The sequence below is a fragment of the Myodes glareolus genome, chromosome 21 (assembly GCF_982192425.1).
Source record: "Myodes glareolus chromosome 21, mMyoGla1.1, whole genome shotgun sequence".
In the NCBI taxonomy this organism is placed as follows: domain Eukaryota; kingdom Metazoa; phylum Chordata; class Mammalia; order Rodentia; family Cricetidae; genus Myodes; species Myodes glareolus.
The window spans coordinates 15,721,129-15,740,471 of NC_142046.1; the positions used below are offsets into that span (position 1 = coordinate 15,721,129).

General features: G+C 46.7%; 1 protein-coding gene across 9 annotated transcripts in view; it reads right to left on the reverse strand.

The window, feature by feature from the left end:
- The window catches only part of Odf2 (outer dense fiber of sperm tails 2), a 39,869-nt gene that overhangs the window by 19,266 nt on the left and 1,260 nt on the right, over nt 1-19,343 (reverse strand). For 2 of the 9 annotated variants that reach the window (XM_048431922.3, XM_048431920.2), the window contains exons 2-8: nt 17,516-17,606; nt 16,240-16,365; nt 10,640-10,810; nt 9,553-9,713; nt 8,611-8,740; nt 7,968-8,099; nt 365-436 (exon numbers count right to left, since the gene is read on the reverse strand). In XM_048431922.3, coding sequence (XP_048287879.1) covers nt 365-436; nt 7,968-8,099; nt 8,611-8,740; nt 9,553-9,713; nt 10,640-10,810; nt 16,240-16,365; nt 17,516-17,606 — 883 coding nt within the window. Of the gene's footprint in view, nt 1-364; nt 437-7,967; nt 8,100-8,610; nt 8,741-9,552; nt 9,714-10,639; nt 10,811-16,239; nt 16,366-16,635; nt 16,790-17,515; nt 17,607-18,834; nt 19,072-19,343 lie in introns of those variants that run through there. The other 7 variants (XM_048431924.2, XM_048431925.3, XM_048431926.3 and 4 more) reach the window with 7 other exon arrangements.

The window sequence follows — 19,343 nt, forward strand, 5'->3', positions numbered from 1 at the left end:
CTTTGGAAGAGCAGGCAATGCTCTTAACCTCTGAGCCATCTCTCCAGCCCCCAGCATGTACCTTTTGACTGCTGGGAATCCAAAGAATAAATCCAGGTTTAATAGGGCCAGAGGACTAGTGATCCCTCATGCTGTGGTCTCACTTTGTGCCTTAAGCCCTCCAGTGATCAGCTAGCTAGGTTAGGTAAGTCTAGTGGAGAAGGCAACAAAGCGGGTGTCAACCCATTTTATAGATCACAAAATACCACCAAGACAAATGGCAGACACGGGGTTCCAGCTCCACCCTCTGTTCAGCAGCTTCGTTCTGGGACGCCCAGCCCTCTAGTACCTAACCCACTGGAGTGACCAAGGGTGTGGTGGTTACCGCTTTCTCTGAGTCCGCCTCTGCCAGACGTTTCAATAATGCACCTTGTTGCTCCATTAGTCTCTCGGAATCCTTCAGCGTGGTTAAAAAGAAAACCCAAGATTTAAATAAGCACAGAGTCTACATCTCACTATTTTCCTTCCCCCAAACAATGTCTAGCCATATATATATACTAATATATACCAATACAGTGTCATTATAAAGTCATGAATATTAATAAAAGTTCAATACGCCAGGCAGTAGTGGTGCACATCTTTAATTCCAGTACTCAGGAGGCAGAGTCAAGAGGATCTCTGTGAATTCAAAGACCAGCCTAATCTACAGAGCTAGTTCCAAGAGAGCCAGGGCTATACAGAGAAACTTACCACTGTTTTGCTCATTTTACTTTAATGTTTTTAAAAAATATATATATTCTTTCTCATCTTATATATATGGGTGTTTTGCCTGTGTGTATCTGTGTACAATAAGTATATGGTGCCCACAAAGGTCAAAAGAGGGCATCAGATCCCTTGGAACTGGACTTACAGGTGTTTGTGAGCCACCATGTTGATGCTGAAAAAAATTCAATTCAGAAGTCCTGGGAGATCAGCTAAGGCTCTTAACTATTGAGCCATCTCTCCAGCCACAATGTAAGATTGTTAATCTGTATGTCTACCTGTGACACAGGTATATGTATGTCTACCTGTGTACCAAGTGCATGTCAGGTGCCCATGGAGATCAGAGCACAGCATCAGATCCCATGACACTGTTGTTACCAATGGTTGTGAGCCACCTGTGGATGCTGAGAATGAACTCAGGTCTCCACAGAGCAGCCAGCACTTTTTAACCACAGAGTCACCGCTACAGCCCCTTCCTTAATTTTATTTCATTTCACCACAAAGTCACCGCTACACCCTTCATTTTATTTCATTTTTTTTATGTACACACATTTTACCTGCATATGTGTCTATGCATTATATGCATATAGTGCCCACAGAGGCCAGAAGAGGGTATCAGATGGTTGTAAGGTTGGGTACTGGGAACTAAACACAGGTCCTCTGAAGACCCGCCATTGAACTTTAACCACTGAGCCATCTCTCTAGCTCCTCTGGGCATCTATAGTCATTTATCTTTCCTTAACAGAGTGGGCAGGGGCTATGTCATTTTTAAAGAATCATATCATGGGCTGGAGAGATGGCTCAGTAGTTAAGGTCTTGAGTTCAATTCCCAGCAACTACATGGTGGCTTGCAACCATCTATCCATCTATAATAGAATCTGATGCACTCTTCTGTTTTGCAGGTATACACGCAGAGAACCTATACATAAAATATAAATACATTTTAAAAAAAGAATGATACCATTTTATGTGTTACAACCTGAAATTTTGTGTTGTTTTGTTTTTTGAGACACTACCTCACTCTGTAGGTCAAGCTTGCCTAGGACTCACTAGCTCAGGCTGGCCTTGAACTCCCCGACTGCCTTAGTGCCAAGATTACAGGTTGTGTCACCATGTCCCCTTACAGCTTGATTTTTTTTTCAGCTTTTATTTTATGTATATGACTGTTCTGCCTGCATAAATATACTTGTGCCTAGTTCCCGAGAAGTAAGAAGGTAACATCAGATCCCCCGGAACTGGAGTTACAGATGATTGTGTGTCACCATGTGGGTGCTGAGAATCAAATTTCCTCACAAGAGCAACAAGTGCTCTCAACTGCTGAGCCATCTCTACAGCTCCACCTTTATTTTTTAAAAGGCTGTATGAGGACGTAAATGTGAATGCCATACAGTTAATATCTTGATGTGCTGTCCACAATGACTGAAACGTTATGGTACTGTTCTGCATATGCCATTCGCTCCAACAGAGCACATGTGCTCATCACACAAAGTTCATGACTTCACTGTGGTAACCATTTTCTAACACACATATCTGCCTAACCCCTGCAATATATACTGTTCTTATTGGTCAATTACACCTCTCCCACGCTGGCAAAAGTAATTAAAATGAAAAAATTAACGACTTTTGGGTACGCTGTTGTTTAACTGTGGTAAAATAGATAACAAACTTGCCACTTTAGCGTGGAAGGCATACAGCAGTAACATTTAGTGCATTGCAATCACTACCATTTCCATCACCCCAAAGAAATCCCATTCCCCACTGCACCTTCCCTCTAGTCCTTGGCAGCCACCAACCTATCTTCTGCCTCTAACCTGCCACCGCTTTAATGTTCTTTCCTGTTGCTAAGAATTGAACTGAGGGGCACTGGAGAGATGGCTCAGAGGTTAAGAGCATCGCCTGCTCTTCCAAAGGTCCTGAGTTCAATTCCCAGCAACCACATGGTGGCTCACACCATCTGTAACAAGGTCTGGTGCCCTCTTCTGGCCTGCAGACATACACACAGACAGAATATTGAATACATAATAAATAAATAAATAATTTTAAAAAATTGAACTGAGGACCTCATTCATGCTCGCCATGCACTAAAGAGCTGCGATGTATTTCCACCGCATTTGAACTCTCCTTGGTGATGACCTCCCAAGGTTTTTATTTATGTATCTGTGTGTACATCATGTGTGCAGGTGCCCAGAGGCCAGAAGAATACCGTCATGCCCTCAAGCTGGAATTGCAGGCTGTTAACCACCAGATCTGAATGCTGGGAATCAAATGCCAGTTGTCAGAAAAAGAACAACAAATGCTCTTAACTGCTGACCCATCTCTCCAGTCCCTAACTTTGTATTTTACTCTTAGTTGTTTTTCACACAGGATCTCTATGTAGCCCAGGCCCCCAGAGTGCTGGGGTTTACAAACCCCATGCTACCAGCTATCGTCTGCTGACTTTCAAAGCCTTTCCCTAACCCTCATCCTTTTGCATATGCATGGTTATATACATGTCATCTCCTACCTGGACTCAGGCTAGTTGGTCTTTAAGCTACCAAGATTTTCCTATCCCTACCTCTGTCTCCCCAGTGAATTATAGACACCAGTTCTACACAGTTCTGGGGATTTGAACTCATGCCCTCACAGTTAGACAGCAAGCATTTTTACCCTCTGAGCTGTCTCTCTGGCCCACTTTGTCTGTAATTGTCCATTACATTAGCTCCTCCTACAGTCTGGGCAACTGGGCTGCTCTGGGGTTTATATTTGCAAACAATGAGGCGATGGACACGAGGCATGGAGAGTGGTCTCTTGGAATGATACAGGAAGAGGGCCGCACTAACTCACGTGGTCACTACAGGAGCTGATGCTTGCTTCACCACTCTTACCAGTCCCAGACAGTCACAGTCTTAGCCATGATCTTAGTGCTATTTTAATTTACACTTTCCTAATTATCAGGAGACTCAGCATCTTTTTTGTTGTTTTGTTTTTCAAGACAGGGTTTCTCTGTGCAGCCCTGGCTGTCCTAGAACTCGTTGTGTAGACCAGACTGGCCTTGAACTCAGAGATTTACCTGCTTCTGCTTCATAAGTCCTCTGTCTCATAAAGGTTGGGATTAAAGGTAGTACCAGTACGGCCTCACTAAGATTCAGCATCTTAAACATCGACAGTCATTTGGAATTCCTCTGATGACTACCTTCTTCTCCTTGCCCATTTTCTCACTCACTGGATCTCTATGACTGCCCCTGTCTGCTTCTTGACAGTCAAAACATCCCATGAAGGAGGCTCACACTCTTGTTCCCTCTGATTTCCCAGGTACCCTGATGTCATTTTCTAAGGACCTAGGAACTGACAAGGGATAGCACTGAGCACTTGGGAGGCTCATAGGGGGAATGGAACATTCAAGGACAGACTGGGCCTCACAGCGAGACTGTGACTCAAAATGACAGGAAAGAAAGGCCTGTAGCTGTTGCACTCAGGCTCCTGTCACCATCTACACTCCCCAAAACATTCCACTCTAAGAACCTCACAAGTTCGACGTGGCATTCTCTCACTTTATAGCTTAGGGTGGGGTTGGGACAAGCAAAGGACCTGAGGCCACACAGCTACAAAGGGCAGAGCTCGGCCCTGGTGGACTCAGACTACAAAGCCAGAGTAGTGGTCCAAACACTGAGCACATTCCCCCAGGTAGGCAATGAGCCCACAGACAAGCTGCAAATGGGAAATTATTTAAGTGGCTGAGTCTTCTCATCCAAGAAGAGACAGACTCCAGGATGATAGAGGTTAAGTCATAAACAAAGAAAAGCCTGCTGTGCCGCCCTGGAATCCTAAAGGCAAGCACTGAATTGGAAGCCAGGGATGAGAGAGATGATTCAAAGGCTAAGAGTACTCTGTTCTCCCAGAGGACCTGAATCCAGCTCCCATGTGGCAGCTCACAACTGCCTGTCAATCCAATTCTAGGGGCTTCTGACTACTGACTTTCTATACATACACCCACATACACTCACTTGCACTCACATACATACCCAACACACATAGACATAGACACAAACACACACACAATTTAAAACAGTATATTTAAAAAAAATAAAAAGATTGACGGTAAGGGGCTGGAGAGATGGTCTAGCAATTAAGAACACTTGTTGCTCTTACTGAGGACCTGAGTTCGGGTCCCAGAACCCACGTGGTGGTTCTAAACTGTCCTTAGCTCCAGGTCTTGGCAATCTGATGCCCTTCTTCTGGCCTTTGCAGGTGCCTGGCATATACACATACACACAGACAAGACACAAATACACATAAAATATCTTTTATTTTTTTTTTTAAAGATTTTGTGAGACAGGGTTTCTCAGAAGTGTTGCCCTAACTGTCCTAGTCTACTTGCTCTGTAGACCAGGCTGGCCTCAAACTCACAGAGATCCACTTGCCTCTGCCTCCTAAGTGCTGGGATTAAATGAGTGCACCATCACTGCCTGGCAAAATAAATTTGTTTAAAAAAAGAAAACTGAAGGCTAGCCTAGGTTACACAGAGAGCTAAGATCTATCTCAAAGCAAAAGCAGAACCAAGGGCTTGGCTTGTCACCCCAGCATTTAAGACAGAAACACAAAATTCAAGAATTTAAGGTTATACTTCAGCTACCCATGAAACCCTGCCTCAAATCCAAAACCAAATCAAAGTTGAGGGTAATGGCACCCACTTGTAACCAGGAGTTCAAGGCTAGCCTAATTCTACACTGTGAATTTCAGGCCAGCAAGGGCTACTGCATCAACACCTGCATCAGAAAGCAAGAAAACCCAAACCAAACCAAAACAAAACAAAAATCAAACTTTCCCTGCTTCCCAAAAGAGAAAAAACAAAACGATCATAGCAAAGTTTTCTAAAAGTGCCACACTCCTCCAGGAAAAGCCACAGCAGCTACAATATACCAGGCCTTGTCACATGCCAGGAAGGATGCCTGGCCCCATCCATAAGTCCTCCCAGCTTTGCACAATCCCAAGAGGTGAATGCTCTATACACTTCTTAGAAGAAAAACTAAGTTATGAATTACCTGCCTGAGATCACCAAGTCAGAACTTAAGCAAGTATAACTAGGTTAGAGAAGAATTTGGCTATAACTAGAAGCATTTAGAAACATATTCTAGACTTTTCATTTATTTTTATTTACTTTTTTTGAGACAGATTCTCATTATGTAGCTGGGAAATCACTTGCAGCCCAGGTTGGACACAAACTTGGCAATCTTCTTGCCTCTACCTGTCAGTCCTGTGCTACCATGCCCATTCAGAATCTTTTGAGAACAACAGGATGATAGATATCAACAATTTGTCAGAAATAAAGTGACAATCCAAATAAAGTGTCCATCAGCAGAAGGGATTCATTACAATGAGAATATAGCAATGAAATCCGTATTAGGCTGAAGAAGAGTGAAGTCATGAAAGTGTTAGCTGGACATGGTGGCTGGCACCTCTCTGCCAGCACTTGAGAGGCTGAAGCACAATTCTTCCAGGTTTGAGGTCAAAGATGAGTTCTAGGCAAGCTTGGGCTATAAACAGGATGAGATCTTTGCTTCAACACGGTGAACAGGCACACATACAGGCAAAACACTCATATACATAAAAGAAAACAAAAGTAAAAACGATATTAAATGAAATAAGGCAGAGACAGACAAACAAAGGCAACATCACCTCATTCATATACAGACCCTGCAAGAGTCAAATACAGTCAAATATAGGGCAGAGAACGTAGTGATCAGATAGAGGAGCTGCAACTGTAAGCTATTGAGCAAGGGCAGTCCCAGGGCTGGAGAGACGGCTCAACACTTAAGAGTGCATACTGCTCTTCCATAGGTTCAGTTCCCACCACCTACACGGCAGCTCATTGTTATAACTGTAACTCCATCTCTAAGGGAGTTGATGCCCTCTTCTGGTCTTTGCAGGCACTGCACACACACATACACACACACACACACACACACACACACACACACAGAGGAAATCTTTAAAAACAATTTCAGCTACAAAATATTAAGTTCAAGAGACCTACCATGCAACATGATGATTCGGGTTAAAAACATATTATAAAAAATTGTTGAAAGAGCCAACAGTGGAGGTGCACACCTTTAATCCCAGCACTCAGGAAGCAGAGGCAACGGCAGAGGGGGGCGATCTCTATGAGTTCAAGGCCAGCCTGGTCTACAAGAGAGTTCCAGGAGCATCAGAGCCAGTTGTGGGGGCTCTCACATCTTTCCCACCACCAGGTGGGCACAGGAGAGGTGGACTGCAGCTAGAGATTACATGAGCTATGTAAGACCCTTCTAAGAATAAAATAAAGAAGGCTGAATAGTAGTTCCACAGGTGAAGGTGTTTACTATGATCATGGAAGCCTGATGACCCAAGTTTGGCTCCTAGAACCCACATAAAAGTAGAAGAACCAACTCCACAAAATTGTCCTCTTATCTTCATGTTGCTGTGGTATGTGTGTACATAGCCACGCACACACATGAAATATATGGATTAAACCTAGAGGCCTCCCGCTTCTTTTCCCTCCTATTTTGTTCTCAGCCACCACCATCATCCCCCTTCTTCTTTTCTTTCTTTCTTTCTTTCTTTTTTTTTTTTTTTAATTCGTGACAGGGTTTCTCTGTATAACAGTCCTGGCTGTACTAGAACTAGCTCTTGTAGACCAGGCTGGCCTCGAACACAGAGATCTGCCTATCTCTGCCTCCGAGTGCTGGGATTAATGGTATGTGTCACCACCACCCGACTTCTCTGCCCTTTTAAAATGTTTATTTGCAACACCGTCTCACGATGTAGCCCAAGTGACACCATGCAATTTTTGGAGTCTAGCCAGTCCTCATTTTTCCACAATACATGTAATGCAGTCTGAGGCAGGTGTAGGGCTCCACCTTTAACGTCAGCATTTTGAAAGCTGAGGCTGCAAGACTGTGAGCTTGTGATTCAAGGGAGAAAGAGGAGGGAGGCAAGAGGACAAAGAAAAGAGGAGAACAGGAAAATCAGGCCCAGGACTTACACCCATTCTCCCAGAACTGGCCTCTGACTGCTGAGGTCTTTCTGCTGCTGGGCTTGCCTTCAAGACAGCACTGAACACTTACATCAGTGACTTCACGACTCTCTCTCCCTGGTCTGCTCAGGCCTGATCTCACAGAAGTTGTTTAGAGACAGCCAAGCAGGATTCCAAGATGGGGCAGGGCGGAGAGAGAGAGGCGCACTACAGCTGTGCCAGGTCAGACACTCACCTCTTTGCAGTGCTGTTCCCTCAGCAGATCTCGGAGGGTGCGGTTGGTCTCCTCAAAGGTGCTCAGCTTCTGCAGGAGAAGTTCCTTCTGCCTCGTCAAGGTGTTGATGTCAGTGCAAGTCATCTGTTTCTCCTGGAGGAGAAGCTGTGTTATATGGCGCAGGGGGGACAGGCCCATGCACGTGTTACACAGCAGGGGGAACAGGTCCACGCAGTGTTAGGACGGGGAGGCACCAGGAAGCCCAACAAGAGGAGCTGGGCCAAGGGCAGGTAGGTCTCCTGAAGTGGGCCTGGGGAATGGGAGAAGTGGAGAAAGGGATGGGAGTGCTCAGTGTATGGTCAGGACAGGCTTCCTGCAGGAGGAAAGGCAGATGGTAACACATGGTGGCTGACACTTGCAGGAATCAACCACATGCCTTGACTCACTGTGATCCCAAGTGACCCATGATTTGGTCTCCTCAGATGCCCTGATCAACAGAGGTCATCTTCAAGGACCAAGGCCCAAGAAGTGAAAGTGCAGGGGGGTTGGGACTGAGCAGTTAGGTGTGCCCTCCCCCAGCCTGGAGATGTCATAAAGTCAGCCTGATGACTGCGTAAAGCTCCCCACCGGAGCCCCACCCACCCCATCCAAAGGCTCCACCTACGGTTTTCAGCTTCCCGATGGTATCCTTCAAGGCCATGACTTGCTTGGCAGCAGCTGCTCCATCCATTTCAGCCTCTACCAATTTAGACATGAGGCACTCCTTCTCCTGCTGGAGGTGTTTCTTCTGAAGCCTAGGGCCAAAAAAGCAGGATTCCTGAGCGATGGCAGGGCCCAGCCTGTCCAGAGCTCTGAAGGCCCACCTCACAATGGCCTGAGAAACTCCTCTTCTGCTAGGAAACAATGGAGAGGAGTTGCAGGGAGCCATTCCTACCCAGGTGACCTTCTAGAAGAGAGCACAGAGTTACACTTGCTTCAGCATTAAACCGGAGCCTCTGCCGGAGCTATCATGCCATAGCCGATGAATTTGATTGTCAAGACTGCCTCCATGTTCCTGAGTTCATCTCCCTTCCCATCACACACTGTCACTCTGGTCTCATGGAGCCGAGGCTGGCTTTGGGACTTGCTATGTCACAGGAACTGGCCTTCAATTCCCAATCCTGGATCTCCTTCCTGGTGCTGTGACTACAGACACGTGCCACCATGCCTGGTCACTGCTCAGCTTTTAAAAGCGGTCCCCACATCCTCAAAGTTTTACCCAATAGGTTACGGGGGTTGTGGATCAAGGGTAAAGCACTGAGCATGTTCAGGCCTTGGAGTCTATACCTACAACTGAAAAAGAAAAAAAAAGATGCTAACTCTACAGCCGCCGTCTCTGAGGCACTTTTGCCCTCTGCAGTCAGTCTTGACCTACTTTCTATTGCTTGAGGTAAACAATACCCAGTCCGTTGAAGGCTCCCAGCATTTCATGTTCAATGCCTTCCTGCAACAGTCCTGTCTCCCCCAAGGCCTCTCCACCACACTGAGCAGGCTTCCCACAGGCACTCCCAGGGCTGCTGCCTCCACTGCCTTCCTCTGGGTCCGCAGCCCAGCCAGGCTTCCTTACATGGTGAAGTCTTTCTCCTCCTTGATGCGCTCGATGTTGTGTCTGAGCACCGTGTTTTCATGCTCCGTCTCTGCCAGCTCATGAGCTACCTCCTCCAGCTCCTCCTTTCGCTCCTCCAGGAACCTTTTGGCCATTTGACGTTCGCCTTTCTGCATCTTAACCTTGGAAAGGGGACACAGGAAAGGACCACTGAAGGGACAGCTCTTCCCTGAAGCCATTTTGTTACATCTAAACCTTCTAAGAAGAGTGCTACGGCTTCGTGTCTGAGGCCTTCCAAGCATTGTCTCAGTGAACTGTCACACGAACACTGACTGTCCTCCAGACAGACACTCCATCCAGTCTGTACATGAAGAACCTGAGTACAAAGAAGCAGTGATGCGTGCTGACCAGGGTGGGGCAGCCAGCAACAGCAGTACAGCTGGCATCCCATAGGAGCGAAGATGTCACAAAAAAAGGACAGTGGGCTATGGAGATAGGAAGGCCCCTGCTTGTCAGGAAAGTTAGCTCTCAGTTCTCCAGGAAGGTAGGCCCTCCGATAAGTAGAGGATTAAAGACACATGCACCTCGGCACTAAGGACCTGGCTTTTAATGTCAGCCCCACTTGCATCCTGGTCAGGGGCTGCTTGGGAGACTCCTCTCTCTCCTCTGCTGCTCTTCAGCCATCTAAGCAGCAAAGGCTGGGCCCTGTTTTACAGGCCTTCCCTCTGTGTAGGAGCGCTAAGTCAGGGGAGTGGCACACTGTCGTACCTGTGGCCCTCAGAAGGCGGAAGAGGATGACGGCTCAAGGCAGGCCTACATTGAGAGATGGTCTCAAAACACAAACAAAATGGGGCTAACCCCACCAGCTTTACTGGCTGCAGTAATCACATCTGGCCATCTAATGAGAGCACTGAGACAGCTAAGTATTGTTAGAGAGTTCTAATATGGAGGAAACTCAAGCTGCCCAGTGGCCTCTCCAAATAAATGCCCTGGGAAGGCTTGCTGACAAGGGACAGGAGACCCCCAGAGAGGCAGCCTGAAGGAAGCATCCACAGGTTAATCTGCTTGTTCTCGGGGCACTAGTTGTCCAGCCCACTAGCTCTCTCACCTCAGATTTGAGACAACCAACCGCGTTCATTAGACTGTCAATCTTCTTATCGTAACGGTTCATTTTACAGTGACCTGAATCGTCGTCTTCTGTAGAAAGGTCACTTAATCGCATAACCGAGACCAGCTTTTCTGAAGATGGCGGTGTGATCTCCAGACAGTGAGGTGGATTCTGATGTGAAGTGGGGGAGAGACACATAAGTGGCTGAGATCAATCCTCTGACAGAATTCCACTATAATTATTTGTGCGTTGGAGTCTTGCTGACTGCCAAGGTGACAGGCAGAGCCAACACAAGCCTAATGGCCAACCCCAGAGATCCTGCCCAGGAACCAACCGCTCCAGACCCTCTGAGGGAACATTACCTACCCAAGTCTAAATGATGCGTTTGAGGAATTTCTAACATTGAAAGAAAAGGTGTGGGTTAGAATGTTAAGCTATAAAGAAGGCAGGTTTGAGTGCTGTATGCCTGAATAGTTCCAGCTACTTGGAAGGCTGAGACTTCTGGGAAGATCACCTGAGCCTAAGAGTTCAAGACAGGACCAGAAAACATAAAGAGAATCTCTACCTTTTAAGAAGAGAGAGAGAAAGAGAAAGAGAGAGAGAAAGAGAGAGAGAGAGGGAGAGAGAGAGAGAGAGAGAGAGAGAGAGAGAGATGTGGTGGCACATGGCTTTAATCCCAGGACTCAGGAGGCAGAGGCAGGTAGATTTCTGAGTTTTAGGCCAACCTGGTCTGCAGAGCAAGTTCCAGAACAGCCAGGGCTACACAGAGAAACCCTGTCTCCCAAATTCCATGGGATGTCATGCATCTTCTGGCTTCTAAAACATACATATGGTACGTTACATACATAGGCAAACATCCATAAAATAAAACTTAAGGAATAATGGGGCTAGAGAGCTGGCTCAGCAGTGAGTATGTCTGGTCCTTGCCGAGGACCAGAGTTCTACTCCTGTCACATCAGAGGTTTCCCCACTGCCTGTAACTCCAGTTCCAGGGAACCTCATGTACTCTTCTGATCTCCATGAATACACATACTCACATGTAAATACTCTGTAATCCTGGCACTTGGGAGGCAGAGACGGGGGGGTCTCTGAATTTCAGGCTAGTCATGAATACAGTGCCACATACATATATACCTAATTAAATAAAAATATTTTCCTAAAATATTTTCTAAAAAACAAGAATGAGAGCTGGGCAGTGGTGGTACCCTTCTGTAGTCCCAGCGCTCAGGAGGCAGAGGCAGGCACATCTCTGTGAGTTCAAGGCCAGCCTGGTTTACAGAGCAAGTTCAGGGATAATTGAGTCTAAACAGAGAAACCCTGTCTGGAAAAACAAAAACAAAAACAATAAAAAACCAACAAGAATGCAAAAGGGCTACAGCTCAATGGTAAAATACTTGCCTGGCATACAAAAAGCTGGGAGTGGTGGCACACACCTGTAACCTTAGCACTTGAGAGGTAAAGGCAGGAGGATCATAAATTCAAGATCATCCTCCATTACAAGTTTGAGGTCAGTCCTAACTTCATGAGACTCTGTCTCAGAAACAAAAAATAAAAAATAACACCACACCCTTAGTCTCAGTACTGCTAAATCTGAAGCAGGAGCATCACTTGAGCCCAGAGATTCAGGCTAGCCTGGGCCATTTAACAAGACCTCATCAAAGAAAAACAAACGCATAATGAAGATACGCTTCCAGAGCTCGGGGCAGAGCACCTGCAAGCATCACAAGCCCTGGCTTTAATCCCTAGTAATGCAAAAACAGAAAACTTACAGAAACACCGCATGCAGTCACAAGAAAAATGTGCCTCGTCTTACTAAGAGCAAAAGAACGAGGCTACTTCTGAGAGAAGAGAAGAGAATATTTAGAGTATTACTACAACTCTATTTTCAGAAACAGCAATAGCCTGTAGGTATAGCTCAGTGGTAGAGCTGACCTAGTATACAGAGACCCTTTATTTAATCCGACGCAGGATTAATAAATTAAGGGTCGGACCCATAACTCACCAGTTAAGAGTATCGGCTACTCCCAGCACCCATAGGGCAGCTTGCACCTCTTTTTAACTCCAGCTCCAGGGGAGCTGATACACTCTCCTGCTCCTGCTGGCACTGAATGTACATGGTATCCAGACATACACATTAAAAATTACAAAAAAAATCCAAGAGGCGGTGGTGGTGCACTCCTTTAATCCCAGCACCCGGGAGGCAGAGGCAGGAGGATCTCTGTGAGTTCAAGGCCAGCATGGTCTACAGAACTGGTTTCAGGACAGTCAGGGCTAAACAGAGAAACCCAGTCTTGAAAAATCCAAAAAGAAAAAAAAACACACAATGGGCAATGATCAGGGCAGAGGCCACTTTGGTAAGTGAAAACAGGGCCGTGCAAGTTGGAGGCTGGGCATAGTGGCACACATCAGCAATCCTGGCACTGGGAAGGCAGAGGGAGGTGAGTCTCTGTGAACTTAAGGTCAGCCTGATCTACATACTGAGTTCCAGGTGAGCTATATAATGAGACCCCTTTTCAAAAAAATTAAAAAAGAGGAAATAAAAACTTTTTTTCCCAAAGACAAATAATGGAGAGGATCAAACAAGGGGTAGAAACGTAGCTCAGTGGGGCTGGAGAGATGGCTCTGTGGTTAAAAGCACTGGGTGCACCCACAAGGTGGCTCCCAACCATCTATACTGGGATCTGATGTCCTCTTTTGGCATAAAGGTGTACATGCAGATAGAGCACGCACATACATAAAATCTTAAAAAAAAATTTCCAGGCTCAGAGGTACATGCCAATGACTAGAACTCTGGAGGGACAGAGACTAGAGGATCCCTAGGGCTCAATGGCCATCCAGCCTCACCTACTTGGCAGGTTTCAGGTTCAGTGAGACCCTATAACACACACACACACACACACACACACACACACACACACACACACACACACACACAAAAACCAATTGAAGATCTCCCAAAGAAAGACATTAGAGGCTATCCTCTCACCTTACGTGTACATACATCTGCACGTACACACACCACTTTTAATTTTTAAAAAGGGCAGGAGCTGGGGAGAGATGGCTCAGAGGTTAAGGGCACTGGCTGTTCTTCCAGAGGTCCTGAGTTCAATTCCCAACAACCCATGGTGGCTCACAACCATCTGTAATGAGATCTGGTGCCCTCTTCTGGCCTGCAGGCACACATGCAGACAGAACACAGTACACATAATAAATAAATCTTAAACTTAAAAAAAAGAAGAAAAGACAAGACAAGACTTCTATAGGCACTAGACACACAAGCGGCACAGACATACATGCAATCATGCATACACATAAAATAAGATGTTTTTTAAGCCTAAATCCTTTAAAAAAGAAATTCAGTCATCCGCAACTCCATATGGAGTTTGAAGCCAGCTTAAGCTTTGTGAGACCCTGTCTCAACCACAAAAATGTCTTAAAAAGTTGGGCTTGAAAGATGGCTCAGTGGTTAAGAGCATTGCCTCCTCTAAAGGTCCTGAGTTCAATTCCCAGCAACCACGTGGTGGCTCACAACCATCTGTAATGAGATCTGGTGCCCTCTTCTGGCCTGAAGGCATACACATAGACAGAATATTGTATACAGAGCAGTCAATGATCTTAACCAATGAGCTGTCTCTCCAGTACCTTAAACTCCCTACCCAACAATACAAATGATACCGTGCTATGTTTGTTCCAATTTATTTATTGATTGATTTTGAGACAAGGCCTCACTAAGTCCCAGCGGGCCTCTTAACTCTAATCAGTCCTCCTGTTTCAGCCTCCTAAGTTCTGGATTACAGACACTGACCACACCTGGCACTTCTCTGTGTTTCAAATTTACTTTTCAATGGTTACTACTGAGGTAGTAAAACAATATTAAGGGACCATTTTTTAATTATTATTATATATACACAGTATTCTCAGTATTCTGTCTGCATGTATGCCTGCAGGCCAGAAGAAGGCACCAGATCTCACTACAGATGGCTGTGAGCCACCATGTGGTTGCTGGGAATTGAACTCAGGACCTTTGGAAGAACAAGCAGTGCTCTTAATCACTGAGCCATCTCTCCAGCCCTAAGGGACCATTTTTTATTTCAACCTTCTTTTGGGTGACCACCGGTAACTTTTACAAGAGCCTCAAACATGTTAAGTATGCACTCTACCATTTAGCCACACCCTCAGCTAGAAATGCCCATCTGCCTTGTGTTGTTATACTATTCTTAACACTTCCCATGCATTGCTGAGGATACCCAGATTCCTCTCGTCTGCTAAGGATAAACTGACAAAGAATCAAATCCATGTGATGTGATCATGAATGTCAGAATTACATCCATTTTTGGATTTCTCATTTTCAGAGAAACAACCTATAAAAATAAGACTAACTCTAAAAGATCATGTTTTGTTATGTTTGAAACAAGGTCTTGCCATGTGGCTCTGGCTGGCCTGGAACTTACTATGTAGACAAGGCTGGCCTCAGAGATCAGCCTGGCTCTGCCTCCCAAGTGCTGAGTGTTGGGATTAAAGATGTGAGCACCACACCGAGCCCGCTGAGCATTGTTCTGATAATGAGAGTGTTGTTCAAAACATAGCCAAAAGCTTTTTAGCCTTTTCTTATCATAGACTTCTTCACCACAATGCACTTAAAATGAATAAAAAAGCATGTCTTGCCAGGCTTATAGCTAGAACCCCTGTGCTGGCAACGCCTGGTAGGAGCCTCAGAGAATGTACTGTGTATGAATTGTTGGCTAGATGACTGAGTAGGGGTGGTAGTGGACGGATGGCTGCGGTTGGGAGATAAGTGGATGGATGGATGAGTGGGTAGATGGATGGTTGGATGGTTGGAAGAGTGGGTAGGTAGTTGAGCAGGTACTTGGACAAACACTGTTAAGGTATAGGACACATATTCTCTTGGCTACTAATAATGAAGGCAATTCATTTTTCCCCCAGAGACTGTTCTACAAGCAGTGTGGATGACATGCTTGCATCATCCATATGGCCACATGTTCTTGGCTATTATATATACTGGTATATGTACACTTGCACACATACCCAACCTTAGCTTTAATTATACTTCAGATAGGGCTGGAGAAATGGCTCAGCGGTTAAGAGCACTGACTGCTCTTCCAGAGGACCGGGGTTCAATTCCCAGCACCCACATGGCAGCTCACAACTGTCTGAAAATCCAGTTCCAGGGGATCTGACACCTTCACACCAATGCACATAAAATAAAAGATAAATAAATCATAAAAAATTTTAAAAAAAAAATTATACTTCAGATACTATGACAGATGCGTAAATCTATTTGGCAAAGCAGAGGCTGAATTCAGTCTCCAAAATGAGACTCCAAAATGAGTCCTAAGACCAGCTCTGCTGCTCTCTAAGACCCCAGGGAAGTCGGTTCCCAACTGTTTCCCCTCTATGCTAGATCAGCAGGACCTACCACACAGCAATGCTGCAAGGACCTACGTAGTGCTGCACACTGTCAGGGTTCAGTAAGGCACTCAGTAAGCTTGCTGGAATTTCTGCAATCATACCAAGTCTGAGGCTTGCTAGAATCTGACTGACCAGTCCAAGAAGAGAAGCCTGAACAAGACTGAGCCTACCTCCCACTTGCATCCCACATGCCGGGCAGATGATTTTCCAGGGGGCATCCAAGGTACCTTGGTTTTCACCCGGACACTCCGCCGTACATTCACGGTGTCCCCTTTCATTCCGCGCTTATGAGATTTCTATGGAAAGAGAAAAACTAGAGTCATTTCCAGCAGGCCCAGCTGCATAGTGTCACCTTGGTGGTACACACCACCTCTGCAGGGGTGCCTCTTCTGGGTGACTTTACTGTGGCTGCTGAACAATGGCCTACCTTCTAAGCAGGCAAGTGACCTCCAGAGAAGTTTGAGTGTCTCCCAAACCTTTGGAGTCAGAAGTGTGAGGAGGTTGCTGGGACAGGAGACAGTGCCCTGATCCGCAGCTGTGACCTCGCCCCACTGCCATGTTCCTACCTGGCTGCTGGCTGCTGATGGTTTCGGGAGTTTTTTTATGTGGACGTGGACAGGAGTGTTCTCATCCACATGAACATGTAAGGGGGGCGTTGAAGACCGGTCCTTCATAATTCACCTCTGGCAGGCGGGGGAGGGCAACACAAAAAAGGCTGATCTGTGGATAAGTAAACTGGACATGAAAACAAAGCCCAGAGGCTTCTGGGACACCTGAAAACACAGCCACCAAGTGAGCAGGACAGCTACCAACTACTGGCATGCAGGCAGGAAGCAAGGCAGGAATGTCACTTAGGCAGACTCCACAGAGGTCCATTGAAGGCCTCCAGGTCCACTGAGAACAGGGTTCTCTAAAAGCCCAAAGTCAGGCGGCAGGGGCTCCTCAGAGCTGCAATTCCACACAAGCCTACTGCGCTGGGCAGCTGCAAAGCTGAATCTTTCAACCATGCATGCAAATTAGCACGGGAAGCACACAAAACGGTTAAGGGATAGACTAAATCAGGACACATGCAAGTGAGATACTAGGGCAAAGGCGGCTAGTGGGAATGCCAAGGATGAGAAGGTTGTGTAGACTCTAAAAAAAAACATGAGCAAGGTCATATTGTACCCCAGGTACAGGTACCTTGCCACCAGCAGCTCCTATTCCATCTTCCCTCATTCTTTTTATTTATTTATTTTCTTTCTCCTTTTTTAACACATTTGTCCTAAAGATGCTGGGATTTTCCTGGAAGGATATGGAGACAACCTCCTCACACCTGGCCCTTTCATCAGCAAGCAGGCCATGTTTGACAGTTCTATCCAAAGCACCTGGGTCGTGACAGTCTTGGCAGCCCCCAGCCAAGGCTTGCAGCAGCATTCTGACGGTAATGTTGCCAGGGTTACCTACCGTCACAGTTACACTTGGTGCGCCACAGGGTGTTCTCAAGACTTTTTTCTGTGTGAGACTCGTTACTCCGTTCTTCCCACACGATGGAAACCTGTACCAGGCACAAGAACCAGATTATGAGCAGAAAACCAGGGTTCTTCTATGTCTCGGCTCTTAGGAGAAGGCACATTGCATGTGGCGGCTATTGCGCTGGCAGCCGGGAGAACCAGTCTCAAATCCCTTGACTCCTTGTAGACGAGCACAAGGCACGCATGGTGTGCCCAGCAATAGGATGGAAACAAGGTGAGGGGGTCTGCTGGTCTGCCCTTTTAACCTGCATCGCATCACATGTATTGTGACCTTGTGCTAAAGCCTACCTGTCATCCTAACAGGTGACCAAAAAAAAAAGTTGCCAAAGTACTAGTCTCAAACAAGAGTGATAATCCCCAGGTCAGTGTCTGGATCATAGGTTAATTTAAGCTAAGAGACCTCGAGTGCACTCCACGCAGGCGCAAAGTCAGTGTGACTCAAGGGTACAAAACAAAGGCTTACTCCCCACCCTGAGCACATGAAGAACCCCGTCTGGTGCAGTCCACCCCCTGCCCTACAGGAGCTTTCCCTGCACACCCACAGCTCAATGCGAGATGTGCAACGACAGCAAACACGCTCCAGAATGAGCAGGCCAACCAACAATTCCACGCTGGGGGAGATGGGCTTGGAATGATCAAATCTAAGATCCCACTGTCTCCTCACAGTCCCCAAACAGCCTGTTGCTGGCCTCACAAACCCGTGGGGGAAATACTAAACCATGAAAAGAACAGCACCACAGTGTGCATTTTGCTCAGCTCACTTACAAATTATGTACTGAGCCGGACTGTCATTTGGAAGACTGTCCAAACTAGGAACTCGATTCCCCTCCCCCTTCTACTTACTTGTAACATTTCTGCTCACTTAAGAGACACTAGTTTAGAAGTGGCATGGTGGGAAATGCTTTCAAGACACCACATGGAAGGTAGAGGCAGGAGAATCAAGAGTTTAAAGACAACCTTGGTTGCCTAGTGATCTGAGCCAAGCTGAAGTCAGACCTTAATACTCCGTTAAGACAAGAGTGATCTTGTTTGCTACTAGAAAGCTGTGGTGTCTTAGGTGGGGGGAGAGTTAAAGCTGGGGGTAAGCAGGTGTGTCTTTACTCCTCGCTATTCAAAGTCACTTATAAGCGTTTTTGGTCCAGACTTTCAGTACCTGGGAAACTGAAAAGAAGTTTCCATTGAGCCTGACCTGGGGAGCCCTGACCATTTTTCCCTGCCCTACTGCAAAGGCGCCCCCCACATTGGCTGTACCTGGGGGAGCCGCCTGAGGATGAGGCAGACATGGCTAAGCATCAAAACCGCAAAGGTGGGCAATTGGGTCGGCAGGCTCTGGTCAGGGGGACTCAGAGGGGCTTGCCAATGAGAATCTCAAGGACGAGGCATCAAACGTCCTGTCTCTGAGGGGAGGAGGGTGGAAGCTTTGGGGGTGGCAGTTGGATGAAAACTTGGGAGGCGCTCCTCTACTGTCCAAGTCGCACAGCAACTGTCCTGCCAAAGTGGGGAGGGGGGAAGACAGGAGAGGCTGAGCGACTTGCGGGGTGCCGAGTGCGCTGCCAGGAGGCAGGTGGAGGGCGCGGCCTGACAGTGAGGGGGCGCGTCACTGAAAGGGGGACGACGACCAGCATGCCCAAGCCCCACCCGGGAAGTAGAGCGGGTCGATGGCTACCAGGGGTTAAACCTGAGGGCTGGCTGGCGTGCGAAGAAGGTGAGAACCGCTAGGCCCCAAGTGGGCCCCCCAGGGGCGGGAACCCGCGCAGGGA